Source organism: Theobroma umbraticum, unplaced genomic scaffold (assembly GCF_002168275.2).
Source record: "Theobroma umbraticum cultivar Fairchild unplaced genomic scaffold, ASM216827v3 scaffold_95.0, whole genome shotgun sequence".
NCBI classification, from domain to species: Eukaryota; Viridiplantae; Streptophyta; class Magnoliopsida; order Malvales; family Malvaceae; genus Theobroma; species Theobroma umbraticum.
Genome location: NW_018397257.1, coordinates 10,066,140 through 10,080,601, shown reverse-complemented (window position 1 = coordinate 10,080,601; position 14,462 = coordinate 10,066,140). Strand labels below are relative to the sequence as shown.

The following is a 14,462-nucleotide window of genomic DNA, read 5'->3' as shown; positions in this document are numbered from 1 at the left end:
TGCTTACATCTGCTAATTATAATTCCATTTATCTTCATTGAAAAAAGAAAAACAAAAAGCAGTTGATTAGCATTGGCTTATAATGTTTGAAGGTTTTCTTTCTTTGACTTATTGTAAAAATTTAATCTAAAGTTCGTTTAAGCTAGCAAAGCTAGACTACTGGTATAATACAAGCAGTTGATGTGATCTTGTTAGATATCTTCAAAGGAGCATAAATACTGGCCATAAAAAGTAGATGGAAAACCAGCTTTAATTATTATAATTTTTGGCCCTAATTCTCAACTAGCTTATGTAATTCTACCCACACCAGTTTTTAGCTAAGGAGCTATAAATGTTGGCTGCCTAGGGAAAATTATTGCAAGCGTTAGGACAATTATCTTTTGACTCATTTCTTTGCAGGCCAACAGGTATGAAATGATAAAGAAACAGGGACATGAATTGGTGGAGATCTAATACTTATTTCTTAATTATATTTATCAGTTGGACCCTTGCCTCTGATCATATTTTAAGCCTAATAATGTTAATATTTATGCATTTGTGAGACTAGTGGCTATATATTAGACAATAGGAATTAATTCTATATATCTATAACATCAGTTAACAAATAGAAGTGCAATTCTCTGCTCAAGTTATGATGCATTTTTTGAACCAAAAATTAAGTAAACATTTGAGGTACAATTAGAAAAAATGCTTTATGGAAAAAGAAATCATACATGTCCTGAATTTGATTCTTTATCTAAAGGCACAATCAGTTGATATACTTTCAATGTTGCAGGTGTTTTGGAAAGGGTTTTCTCCTCTATAATTAAAAGGGAGACACAAAGAGAGATATATATATATATGTGTGTGTGTGTGCGCGTGCATGGCAGCCATTAAATGTCGCTGGGTTCACTCTTCTCTAACTAAAGGAAAGGGATACGAAGAACTTGTAAGTTACAACTACTGCTTTGAAACCAGCATCCTGACATCACCTTCTTCTCCTACAAAAGCCCAACCTCCAATCTCCAAGCTCCCCCTCCCCCATTGTTCTGTTTTCTACTTGTAGTTGGTGATATAGTAATAATCTTTTTGGGATGGGCGAAAAGAGTTGGTAATCTACAGAAAGTGCGAGTTTAACATCATATTATCTACAGTCTTCTTTTAAGTAAGCATTATTATGGTTTGGTCAGCTAAAGTTAGCCCGTTGCTTACTTCATTGACGTGACCCTTTTCGCCATTAGCTTAGGATTTGGACCAGATAGCGCCACAAAACCAAAACAGTGGACCAGTCCTGGCGGGTAAAGTGAGCCTTCCATATAACCAACTCTGGCGTCTATATTATTTCCTCGTTTTTGGACCTTCTTAGAATTAGAGCAAGGGACTAACGACCTCCATCGTCCTCTTCTGATTCTTGTGGAGATTAAGAAAGCGTGTCCTCTGCGTTTATATCATAGAAAACTATGGAGTTGATCTTTTCTATAGATTTTTGAATGTTTATTTGGTTTTCTGTTGTCTCTTTGACTTCCTTGCTTGCTTCAGAGCTTTGAGCTCTCTCATGCATCTTTCAGGTAAGCTTTTTAAGTTCTTGGTTACCAAGTTAAGGTTTTTAATGCGTTTTTCTAAGTTACTTTCTCTCTTTGCCTTTTTTCTTCTCGATTATGTTATTGCTGTTGTGATTGCATAATCAAATTTTGTCTTTTTTTTTAACGTTTGAAAATTTATGGAAGGCAGCTGTTTTTCATAGCTTAATAAAGTTTATGGAAAAACTGATTTCTTAGCTGCCAAATCTGCAGGCTTTACTCCTTTCCTGTTATGAACCTCACCTTAAACTTCTTTATTGAAATTGACCCTTTCTTGTTGATCTTGGCAACATATTCCAATTGAATGATTGCTTTTCCTTTTTTTTTTTAACTGTTTCTTCTTCGCTTTGAAATGATCAGAAGGTATCAACATGGTTCCTTGTAGTTCACAAAAATTAGAAAATTTCACAAACTTCTCGAACATGAATAAGTCCTATCTGCTGGTTGATTGTCATCTCTTCTGGACTGACAATCCAGATGTAGGAGAAAACCAAGTTATCTTTTTTTTAATTAAAACTGCGTTTTTTTTTTCTGTTACAACAGGTTTTACAAGGGTGTGAGCCTATTAGTTGAAATCAAGCATCGGATTTCAGGCTTTAAGGAATCATTTCTTGTTGTGTTCAACATGGGAAGGGAATTTCATGAATATTCCGATGATGTTGAATTCGAAAGTTACCATCCAGGATGCATGCAGGGTATCTTTAATGTTCTTGACTACCATCACTGGTGTAATGTCAAGAAGATGTTCGCACACAGAAAGTACATCAGAGGAAGAAACGCCAGATGTAAGCTTGTCTAATCCTTTCATATCTCTCTTTTTTAATACTACAATATTTTTATATTTCCTCTTAGTAAGTAGACAGATAAATCAAATTCTTAATACCAGTTTTATATAATACACGCTAAATTCTACAGTTAAAGATATTTATATAACTATTATAGGACCCTTCTTGCTTTCATACTGGCTCATTGGCAGGAAGCGACTTCTTTGTGATGCGTAAACTAACCTTAAAAAAGAAAATTGTGGGCATGACCCTTTTCCATAGGTAGAGTACAGAAAAAAAAAAAAGTTATAGAATGTATTGTTCTGATGCAGTTAGGTGAAAGATATAACAATGTTGTTGGATGAATCCCCTGTTAAACGTTATAGACTTACCGTTAGTTTGTCCAATGTATTATACATGGCATCAAAGGTAGGAGGCTGCAAAAGTTTGTATTTCCTGACGCTTCGGGCAGCAAAATTTTATCCATGAGTAAGGAAGCAGATGAAACTCGCTTAGATCTTATCTTAAGCCTTTAATAGAGATATTTATTTTCCTAGGTAAATTTGATTCTCCCTTTGCCTACTTGATCCAACCAGATCTTATGATGTTGGACTTTCTCTTCTAAGAAGGTGGATTTCTTTATGCTTAGCAGGATTTATTTCTTAATTGCAGGCTGTGCAAATCCAAAAACTATGTCTATGGAACGTGAACCTGGTGGAACCCAAAGATTTTTAGGTGGTGAGGCGGGTCACAACCAAGTAAGTTGACGTTAAATTCTTAGTGTTTTTGTATATATTAAATGCGAATATATGATGATGATCACCAGCCAAATATCAAGTTCTTGTTCATGCAATGGAATTGTTTGGCATGCAATAGAATATCAATTGACTTACCTATTTCAGTAGGTTCAACAGCATGCAAGAAAAACAGGCTCAACCAACAAAAGTTCTGGTGAAGCCTACACAAAGGGGTTAGCTGGTAAAGAGAAGTCTAAGGAAGAGAACCATAAGCACTGGATTTTGGGCTTTCTTGCAAGATCACAGCTACAGCAAACTGATTCAACCCATCATCTGCAACCTTCAGGTTTTGGTCTTGGTTATTTGAATCCAGTTGTTCTCGTCCGCAAGAGAGCTAACAACTCTGGGACCAGCTTGACTTCCTCTATGTCGGAGTTTCTGAGGAAACAAGTTACAAAGAGCAAAAAGTCTGATATCCATGACAGAGTGAATGCAGACAGTCAGTTGGAACACAAGGAGATTGAAAAGCATACTCTCTTCCAGAAGAAGCTCGATAAAAAAAGGGGAACCAGGACCTTAATAAATCAGAAACCAATGGCTAAGAAGCTTAACATTTCAGATAATCAGGTTAAGGAGGGCTTGGATGTTCTGGAGATATTGAAGGTATCCAAAAATTTATTCCTAGATATTCTGCAAGATACGGAGGTTGGTATTTCACAGCAGTTTCCTGGAAAGCAAACTTCCAAGACAGTAAGATTAGCAAAATCAGGGTCATTTCCTGTATCTGGTTCAGCACGCACTAGATATCTTAGGTCTTGTACACTTGAGCACAAGCAGAGAGAAGTTTGGTCCTTCAGAAAAGGAGAAAAATCATGCACTAATTCTCAATTATCTAAGTCAAGGGTTTTTACAACTGATGATAGTTTTAGAAACATCTTAACGGAAGAAGCAAGCTCTTCATCCCCAGGATCTGATTCCCCAAGGTGGAATCATTTAATTATGAATCATCTCAAGGATATTAAGCAGAGAATAAAGCAGGCCCTCAGGGAAAGGAGAAAGAGTATTAACCACACAATGGTGGATGGACTCACCCTTCATGTTTCTTCAAGAGATGCATTATCCACATATGAGAGAGAGATGTCTGAAAGCTTGGAAAAGACAACTGTGGAGCAACGTGGCATAGACTATTTCAATTGTTCTTATCAAACCAATGCTTCTGGTCTTGATCCCAGCAATGGCAGACTCAACAGGATAAGAAGAACAAAGTCTATAAATGAGTCACTAGATAGATATACTCAGTTGTTTGAGCATAGTGTAAGCAAAGAGGCCAATTTACTTCACTCTAAGAGCTTAAAATTGACCAACGAAGATAAAGTTCCATCAAAAGTCTGTGCTCCGAAATTTTTCAGAAGGATTTCCTCTCTATCTGATCTTGACTCCTTTTGCACTCTTCTACATGAGGTGTCTCGTGAAGCTCTTTCTTCAGAGATGCCAATCAGAACTGTTGTAAATTATGATGCAAACAAGGAAAGTGCTGGGCATAATGAACCAAAATCAATTAGTTTTCCTCGAGATATAAAAAAATTTGAACTAGTAGAAGCTGTTCTAGAGGCTCAATCACAGGAAAAATTGATAGAAGGAAATAACCGCAGTTCAACTGGTTTATTAGTGGATGGAAATCGTAAAGAAATTGTAAAACCATTTGACTTCGATGAAGATATGGTTGAGCTGGAAATGGAGAAGAGAAGTCCTCACATAGAGCAGAAGATTGTTTGTGCAGTCAATCCAAGTGTAGAGATTGCACAACCAACTTTAGATTCAGATGACATAACCAGTTGGGCAGAGCATCCAGTCTCAGAAGGTAAATGTTTCTACCTCGCAAAGCATATTTAAGAAACTTTTTTTTTCCCTTTGTGTTGATATAAGTTGCTTTTGGTTTGATAAAACTCTTTATGTTCTTGATATACGTTCCAGGAGTGACTGCTAACAGTTTTGGTTAAACTTTTATCAGGTTTAGAATTGCATCGTCCGATAAACCTACATGAAGATGAAGCAGAGTCTTTTACCATCTTAGAAGACCGATGCACAATAAGTCACGAATATCTTGAACATGAAACCGTTGGGATCAGCAGTCGCTTCCTATTCTTTGAATCAGACAAGGATGCTGATCCTTGCTACACTTATGTGAGAGATGTTCTTGCGCTCTCAGGTTTCATACAAAATGAGTACCTCCAGACATGGTACTCACCAGACCACACATTGAGCCCTTCATTGTTCAAGGAATTGGAGATTTTGTTGCACCCTGAAATGGAATGCTCCATTGAGGAAGTTGGTAGCAACTGTGATCATCAGCTTGTTTTTGATCTAGTTAATGAGGCACTTCTTGAGATAACTGAAAAACCATCTATATACTTCCCAAATCCCTACTTCTTTAACCGTCGCCTTGGTCCAATGCTTAAGGGAAACAATGTTCTTCAAGAGGTGTGGACAAAAGTTAGCAAGAACCTGGCCTCCCAGCCGGAGACTGACCAGTCATTGGATGATATCATAGCTCCAGATTTTGCCAAAGATGCTTCTTGGATGAACCTTCAAGCCGAAGCAGAATTCGTGGCACTTGAGCTAGAAGAATTAGTTTTTGATGAGCTTTTAGATGAAGTTCTTTGTTTGTGAGAGAGTAGTTTAGGCCAAATAGATTGCTTCCTAATATAAGGGTTGATTGCTCCCACAGCCTCTTTCTGTTCCTAACTTACTACAATTCAACAATACATGAATCTTGTTCATTCATAGAATGTGGCTTGTTGATGAAATCCATGTTCATAAATAAACAAGATTTCATAAATGTAGAATTACAATTGTAGAATATATGGACACTTGAATTGGTCGGCCTTGTACATAAAGTTTTGTTTTTTTATTGAAAAAAATTATATGATCAATAATGTTTTATCTTTTCTGTACAGTTCACTATTAGTTTGATTACCATCCTTTCATGGGTGTGGAAAGAAAGAAACCATTTTACAATTTAAAGTAGTCAAAATAAATTCCTTGTAATGAATGTAATGTAGCTAGTATTAATTGAAACTGTATGTTCCTCAGAGTAAGTTATCATTTCTTTCACTGGTGGCCCAATGGCATGCAGACAGTGAGATATTTAGCGGAAAAAGTTAAACAATTGTGAAAAGAAACACACACTTGGCATCTGTTATGTTAACTGTTTAATTCTTCTTTTCTTTCAACCAGACAAATTCACTAAGGAAATGTAAAACGAAAATAAAACAGGGTCACGCCACATGGCAATACTGGAAATGAGACAGGATAGAGAAATCCAGTTTGCTCTGTTTAGGTGAGGTTATTGAGGAACACTGAGGCAGTGGCAATGGCACCTCCTGTGAAGGCATTCGTCACGATCCTGTCTTTGTTATTGTTGCTGACCGCAGAGACCAGAGCCCCTGTGAGAGCACCTCCGATCATGGCATTCTTCTGTAAACCCAATGTGCCAGCATATCCAAAAAACGAAAGGAAGTGAACTTCATGAGCTCAAAATGGAATTTGAATCTTTTCAATGGCATTAACATTTTTCCGCTTTACTAGCTTGCTTATGCATGAAGTAGATATTCAGTGCCAAGTCTAGTGAACATACCCAGTCTCTCGAGCCACGGATCCTCCCTACTCCATACTCCATTCCCACATATACTCCAGCTGCGGAACCTATTAGTGCAACAAAGAAATATGTCAGTTTTTTCTTTGATTTTGCAGTAAAGAATTAATGCAACAATAGTTACCCAAACCACCTGAGAAGTTGTAAATTTGAAGTTTCTATATAAAATGCCACATACTTACCCCAGTAAGCACCTTCTTTACACATCCTCTTGAGCTGCAATTATAACAACATTCCTCATAAGAAGGAGAAGAAGATTGTGTCAATTTCACCGGGAGCTACAACTAGTAATGTCCAAACAAACTACTTACTGCGTGCTCTAAACATTCCTGTGATAGCTTCCCTGCAAACATGGCAGCAACCATGTTTTCAATATGATCTGATAATTAGATAATAGATTTTTAAGCTGAAATTCCAGGATTCTAGCAATACTCTAGTCTGGGAAGTGGTTAGGAAACACATGAAAGTTCTTTACGTACAACAGGAAAATATCCAAATGAACAGACAGTGGTTTTCCAGGGCCAAGTCACAGGAACTTGATACCAAAACAAGCTTAACTCTTAATTACTCAAACTGAACTTGTATCAAAAAACAAAAATTGGAATAGTGAATGTTAACTCTTTTAATAGCTGTGAATGTATCCTCTGCAACTGCCCTCGTGGCTGCAACCTGAAAAAGAAGCCATGGCAATGTATTAAATGATGGAAATACCCCAAAAAAGTTTTTAAAAAAATTGGCATAAAATATAAATCACAGTTCCAATCTTCAAGAAACCATCTACAGTTTGATTGAGAAAAGGATTTCCCGTGTCTATTGTAACATTAACACTCGGAGCTGACAGTGAACCTGAAAACATGCTTGATGGCATGCTTTCTTCTTCGTTAAATCAAATAAGAAACTCTGCTTTCACTGTTTTCTCCACGGTGAATGCATTTATCTTCTAACTACTTTGCTTGACGAATTGCTCAGAAAATGAATAAAGATAGTTGCGTGTGTGCGTATTTCCTAGATGCCATCCACAAAAATCTACGAAACCGTAGGCCGTAGCATCCGCCTGAAATCTTTTATTCCCATTTGACATAGTCTGAGCTGCCTAGCAGGGTATGCTTCTTATATACATACCTTACCACTCTTCATCCATACTGCTAAACAGTTAAAATAACATGCACACATTCATATGTATATGTGTATAGATATTAACCTATTAAGAAGGTTTCTGAATCCATGGTAGTAATTTAATTATGTATGTATATGACTTTTGTTTTGCCATGATGTCATTCCATGTTATTCTTTGAAAATTTTAACAATTTTAATTATCTAAATATTTCTAGATCAGAAAATTAAAAAAAAAAGAATTAAGAATTTGTTTTCAAGAGCATGTGCAGTATGGAATATGAAAGGAAACCTTTCAATCACATTTCAGAGGAATTAAACTTCTCTGTTCTTTATTATAATGTTTATAGATCATTTATTCATTAACGAAATATTACCCCAGAGAAGTTTCTTACTGGCTTTTCAAGAATGTCCATTAATCCTACTAATGGAACAAAATAAAATGTCAAATTGAATAAACTGTTATCTTTCTAAAATTTATTCTTATACCAGATTGAAAAGAAAAGGCATAAATGTAGCCCTTAAGCACAACTTCACAACCATCCCTTGGCTTAAACATTGGTGGAGGCAGCACCGGCCAAGCGCTCATGCCATCTACTGGATATACTCCATGGCGATCACCTGCCATAATCAATAGTTCCTGGCCAACTCTCACCATTCTAGCACCATATCCCTTAGCCTACCTCTCTCAATTTGCTGGTTTGGAAAGAAACTGATCAGTCTCCACCCACCAATCAAGTATGGATTAGCCATTTCAATCCAAAGCCACAGCTTGATTCCTAGCTGATCAGAACAAGTTAGCATCAGCAGGCATGTGTTTAGTGACGCTACAGCGAAGCCACCTGCCTTTTTAGGCATGAACGATCTGAGGAACTGCTATGAATTCGAGCTGGGGTTGTAGATTTCAGTGGAGTTCTTGAGAATTGCTCCCCCGCCAATGGCATAGAACTTGTTATTGTGTGTGATGCCGGTTGCAAATGCTCTAGGTTCATGCATAGCTGGCAATGTTTGCCATTCCCAAGTCTTGAGATTCAACCGCTCTGACAAGTTTAAAAAGTCTGAAGATTCAACATCTGGTAATGATAAAGACCCAGATGACAACTAGGTTAGCTTTTGCAGCTTCATAATAAGTATAAAAATCTGGTTTAGATTTGTGTAATTCCATTAGCCTGTCTGTGAACATCTGGAGGGGAAAGGCTATTCTAAAATCCCTTTTGCAACGAATGTTCAGAAATCTAAATCAAATAATTCGACAAAAACAAGTCTAAATGCAAATATGTTAAGAGCTTTACAGAGTTTGCTTTAGTTGTTTTTACTGATGCAGATAGCCTAATTGGTGAAACTGGCACTGAAAGAATCAATTTGTGACAGAATGACTTCTATTTGTTTATCTACGAAGATTCACCAGACCATAATTAAAGAAGAAGAAACCCCAACATAAAGATCCTGGTCAAGACACTCTGTCATAGTTAAGATGGCTACTTCTAACAAATCCAGGGTCAACCTGAGCCAAACGATTTATCTCAAACTTGCTACAAAGACATCCAATCTTGTCCCTGAAGAACTTTTTTCCCTTATAAATATCACCAAAAATAAGGTGATTAAATGTTTATTCCCTGGCAGAAATAACAAAGAAGAATTGGGTCTGGATGCAGTTTTCAAGCAACTGTCAGGAACAAAGGATATACATTAATCTAAACATGCTACAAAATATGGTGAAGTTTAGAAGTTACAAGAAGGGTCGCCCTTGTACCCGCCTGCAAGATAGAGCCATCCATCCATAAGGGCACCAGCAGTTGCAATCAGGTTATGATCCTCAACTTGCATTTTTGGCATATCCAATAACACATTGCCCATGATCGAATAACAACATAAACTGGCATGTGACTGGGGACCTGGTGCCAACTTTGCACACAAAAAATGGTGAGGGAATACCGCAATCACTTGGATTCTACATGATGAAATTCGAGGAACTGCCACGGAATGGAATTGCATTGGACTGCGCAGGTAAGCAAACCATTCCCATGAGTTGCATCAATATAAATTCTGTTCAACATCTCCATTAATGTCATTAGGGACTTCAACTATGGAGTTTTCTTCAAAATCGCCTGTGTCAGATACTGGTTAGCCTTATAATTTGCCTTTATGGGGTTGGTAGCTTTTGCATTGACATATATTGTTAATTGCAGACGGGGTTCTATACTTCTATCCATTGTTCTATATGGGAGATTGTATATATCTTAATTACTTTCACATTCTACCATGGATATATAAAATGTCTGATAGTGTTATTTTCAATGAATGTATGAGTTATAATTATAAAATTAAAGTGAACAATATTGACCATCATGATTAAAAGTACCCGTGAGTTAACTTAGATAATTTAGAAGATCCTTACATGAATGGCAAAGGACAGTTTTTAATCAGATATCTAACCCTAATTAAAATTGATTATAATAGTTTTGTGTATTTATAATTGAGTATAAATAAAGTTCGATCATTGAAATATAATATTTTCATCAATTGTATTTTTCATTTTCCCTTTTACACCCATGAATCGGAGCCAATCTAGGTACCAAAAACATGAAACATAGATTATAAATAAAGAGACCATATCTCTAACGTTTATAAATCGATTTGCAATTGTTGATGTCATGTATTGATCATTAATGTTAAGTTAAAAAAATTAAATAAAAAAAATTGAGAAAACCGTGCTTGACTCAACTCAGGCTGGCCTGTCAGCCATATGTCCTGCTAGGTTAGGCCATGCCTTAATATTCATGGGCCGTTCAGCATAGCCCGTTAAATAATGATACCAAGCTGGTTCGGCCCATTAAAAAATGAGTTGATTAAAGGGTCTTGCTAGCCCTCTGGCCCATTCAACACCTCTATAAAAACACTTCTAACCATCGAAACATCATTAGCTCTTCCATCATCTTCTTCAATTCGATTCCGAAGTGAGGATTCCAATTCAAAAAAAAAGAAAACCCTAAACGCGTCAAATTTGATCCATCAATCGCTACAAGATGCCGGCCACCGCAGGGAGGGTTCGGATGCCTGCGAACAACAGGGTGCACAGTAGCGCCGCCTTACAAACCCACGGGATTTGGCAAAGTGCAATCGGTTACGATCCTTATGCGCCCAAGGATGATTCCAAAAGTTCATCTAATCATAAGGTCGCCAGTGCTGAACCCGAAGGCGAAAACCCCTACGCTAGCTTTCAAGGGCTTTTAGCACTTGCCCGAATCACCAGGTCAGATGCGGATGCGACTCGTGGAGCCTGTAAAAAGTGTGGGCGTGTTGGGCACCTTACTTTTCAGTGTAAGAACTTCGTGAGTTTGAAGGATGAGGAGAAAGACCCCGAAGCGATTCAGGCTGCGGTTTTGAATGGATTGGATAAGCTGAAAGGAAGGAAAGTGAATGGGAAGGAGGAGGAGGAAGAGGAAGATGAGAGTGAGAGTTCGGATTCTGATGTGGATTCGGAAATTGAGAGGATTATTGCTCAAAGATACGGCCAGACGGTTAGCTGTAAAAGGAAAACGAACGATGGCGATGATGGGTCGGATTCAGATTATGGAGAGAGAAAGAAGAGAAGAAGGTCAAAGAAAAGGATTGGTAGGAAGACCAGAAGCAGCTATTCAGATGACGAGAATGAAAGTAGCAGGAAGAGGAGGAAGAGGGAGGAATCTTCTGTTGAGGATGATGAGCATCGTCGTCATAGGAAGCGAAAGAGCAGCAAGCACAAGTCAAAGATCTTCTGATGATTCTGAATCATCGGATGTGTCAGAGTCATAGTTCTGGATTTTCTTAGGATAACATTTTTTTTGTCAAACTTCAGATAGATAGATTTTTCTAATGTAACAGAAAGCCCATCCCTGCATGTTCCGTGGATGTTCCATGGCTGCGCCTTTGCTTCCAAACAATTATCTGCAGGATTCATTGCCTCTTCGGTGTTCAACAGCTGACAACAACACATTAAATGCAATGTAGATTTAACAAATATATGCTATACGTGTGAATGTTTTCAGAAGTACGAAGTACATGATTCAATGTTGGCAACCCTTCTGTTTTGGTGTTATATTTCTGCTTCATGCACATAACATTTTAAATTCGATTGATTGATATGGTGCAATATTTGTCATTTCCATGCAACTTCCGAACTCAACTCGTGTTCTTTTTCTTTCTTTTCCCTTTATTAAACAGCTTTCAACTTGCTTTACACATTATTCTATGCATTTTAGTCTCAAATGTCAAATGTATGAAGCCTTCATTGTCACGGTGCATGCCTCCTGGAAATCAACAATTGAATATATACACTATTACTAGACACATAATAGCTCTCTCTGAACCTATCATGCAGTTCTTATGTTATTGCTGTTCAGCCCTCGTACTTTAGATGGGGCATAAATATTTGTCCGCTACATTCTTTTCTTCAAGCTTTCTACTCTTTGAAGCTAAGCTTGCATCGCTGTGATATTGGTTTCTTCAGCAGTGATATTCAAGTTTACATCAATGCATTGCTTTGCATTCTCAGCGTTAATAGACCTTCCTTTCCCTGTCTCAGACACACACATATACGTGCATATTTTAGTCCTAGCTTGCATATTCAACCGTAGGGCATGTAATATTGTTTAAACATCTTCTCCTTCTATCCCTCCTGGCCGTACCTCTCTGCCCCAAACCTAACTTTTTCCAACAGGCTGATTGCCAGAGAATTTTTGGCATGTGACTGGAAATAGTACCTCAAGTTAATTTAATATGCAATGATCAACCAGCTGCTCCCTGGTAAAAATAATGGGCAGTAAAAATATAAAATGATATGAGATCTTAGATGATTAATTGTATATCCTGCTACAAAGAGCTAGTATCAACAATTAAGGAAAACCCAGATGTAATATTTTAAAAAGTGTTTGAATTATATAAAAAATTTAAATAATTTTTTATTTTTCTATTACCTTTAATCAAATTTTGGTATTTTAAATTTGAATCAAATAAATTCTTAATAGTTTACTAATTACTATTAATTAAAATATCACTTGTCGTTTTTGAATCAAGTATACACAAAAAAAAATCAATCTCGAGTTAGTAAAATTAAAAAATTTATACGGTTTAAGTTTTAGTTTGTCGATTTTAAATATCTTATTTTTAAACATTTTTTATTTTGGACAAGTTGTTTATAAATAAAAATTATGTATCACACTATCATAGTATAATTTGTTTTCCACCTTCAATATGATAACTAATTTACTGAACTCCTAATTCGGTTAGATTTATGATTATATGAAGCATTCCTAATCCTATTAAAAACCAATTACCAAAGAGTACTCCGACCAATATTATATATATATATATATATATCCTAATTCAATTTTAATATATTCTTTGATGGCAAGAAGTGCATCAATGAATGTATTAAATGTTAACTAATAATTTGATGACGATTATATGTTTGAATCTCTAAAATTAAATATTCATTACCATTTTTCTTTTTTTTTATCGTGTTTGATTTTTGCTTGCTTTTCTCCAAGTTGCTTTCTTCTTCTTTGTTTTTACTCTTTTTCTTTCTTATCAAGTTTTAATCCTTCTGTAATATCATGATATGCAAACTATACTAATTCATTACTGAAGGATCACCCTCGAAAAATCAATGATACACTAAATTTGCCAACAGATAAAACAATTTTGTTTTTGTATATACTCATTATCAAACTATATATACTATTTGCTTATCCATTAAAAACAAGACCTCTAATTTTGTTCGAACAGTTACATTTATTGCCCAATTGCATTGCATGGGCATCACTCTAGTTGGTATAATGTCACGAGGATGTTCCACATAGAAGGTACAACAGAGGAAGACGTGCTAGACGCAAGCAAATCTTGGACTTGTCTCATCCTTTCATCTCTCTTTTCGTATATTTCATATTAATAAATAAAGAAATAAATCAAATTCGTCTTCCCAGAATTTATATATTCGCAATAAATTCTATAGTCAAAGATTTAAATGATTCAGTATAGGACCTTCTTGCTTTTCATACTGGCTCATTAGCAGGAAGCTGCTTCTTTGTGATGTACAAAATAACCTTAACAAAAATTTTGGGCATGAACGTGCCTTTTTCATATGTAGGGTAAAGAAATAAAGCTATAGAACGTATTGTCTGACGCAGTTTGGTGAAAGATACAACAGTACTATTGGGTGCTTTTGTTACTAAACTGCCAATAATAGGTGTTGTGATGCATCCATGGCATCAAAAGTTATAGACTTAGCATTAGTTTGTACAATCTATCATACATGGCATCAAAGATAGAAGGTTGCCACAGTTTGTATCGGCCAACACCTCTATTTATATACATAAGCACGCAGAGTAGTGGTTCATTAGTCGAGAGTCTGACATCCATGAGAGAATGAACGCAGACAGTCATGCTATGTTAGGCCATGGCCCATGCCTTAATCTTAATGGGCAGTCAGCACAACCCGTAAAATAATGGTGCAAGACTGGTACGACCCATTAACAAATCACTTGATCTCTTAAAGTGTCGTGCTGGCCCATTTAACACCTTTACAAATAAATTTCATAGAATTAAAACTTCAAATCCTCAATCGAAAATCTCATCTTTTCTCGATCTCTCTCTC

The 14,462-nt window shown here is 36.5% G+C and overlaps 3 protein-coding genes across 5 annotated transcripts; 2 read left to right on the top strand and 1 right to left on the bottom strand.

The window, feature by feature from the left end:
• The first annotated feature begins 1,346 nt into the window (after positions 1-1,346).
• Positions 1,347-5,990, top strand: LOC110412927 (protein TRM32-like). Its single transcript, XM_021423581.1, has 5 exons — positions 1,347-1,547; positions 2,103-2,344; positions 2,996-3,081; positions 3,229-4,921; positions 5,072-5,990. Exons 2-5 carry the CDS (start codon positions 2,185-2,187, stop codon positions 5,728-5,730), a joined length of 2,598 nt encoding a protein of 865 aa, XP_021279256.1. The 5' UTR covers positions 1,347-1,547; positions 2,103-2,184; the 3' UTR covers positions 5,731-5,990.
• Positions 5,991-6,396: 406 nt separating this feature from the next.
• Positions 6,397-7,583, bottom strand: OEP16-1 (outer plastid envelope protein 16-1). 3 transcript variants are annotated; one of them, XM_021423588.1, is made up of 6 exons: positions 7,470-7,583; positions 7,334-7,384; positions 7,027-7,053; positions 6,898-6,931; positions 6,698-6,765; positions 6,397-6,537 (listed from the first exon to the last, which is right to left on the bottom strand). In XM_021423588.1, exons 1-6 carry the CDS (start codon positions 7,581-7,583, stop codon positions 6,397-6,399), a joined length of 435 nt encoding a protein of 144 aa, XP_021279263.1. The 3 variants fall into 3 exon arrangements, with proteins under 3 accessions (XP_021279263.1, XP_021279261.1, XP_089639073.1); XM_021423586.1 differs by having other exon boundaries at positions 7,027-7,063; positions 7,338-7,384; XM_089782947.1 differs by lacking the exon at positions 7,027-7,053 and having other exon boundaries at positions 6,898-6,925; positions 7,295-7,384.
• Positions 7,584-10,770: 3,187 nt separating this feature from the next.
• LOC110412930 (CAX-interacting protein 4-like) lies at positions 10,771-11,623 on the top strand. Its single transcript, XM_021423585.2, is given in 2 exon segments — positions 10,771-11,573; positions 11,575-11,623. Coding segments are annotated over 2 exon segments (768 nt in total). The 5' UTR covers positions 10,771-10,854.
• Positions 11,624-14,462: the final 2,839 nt, after the last annotated feature.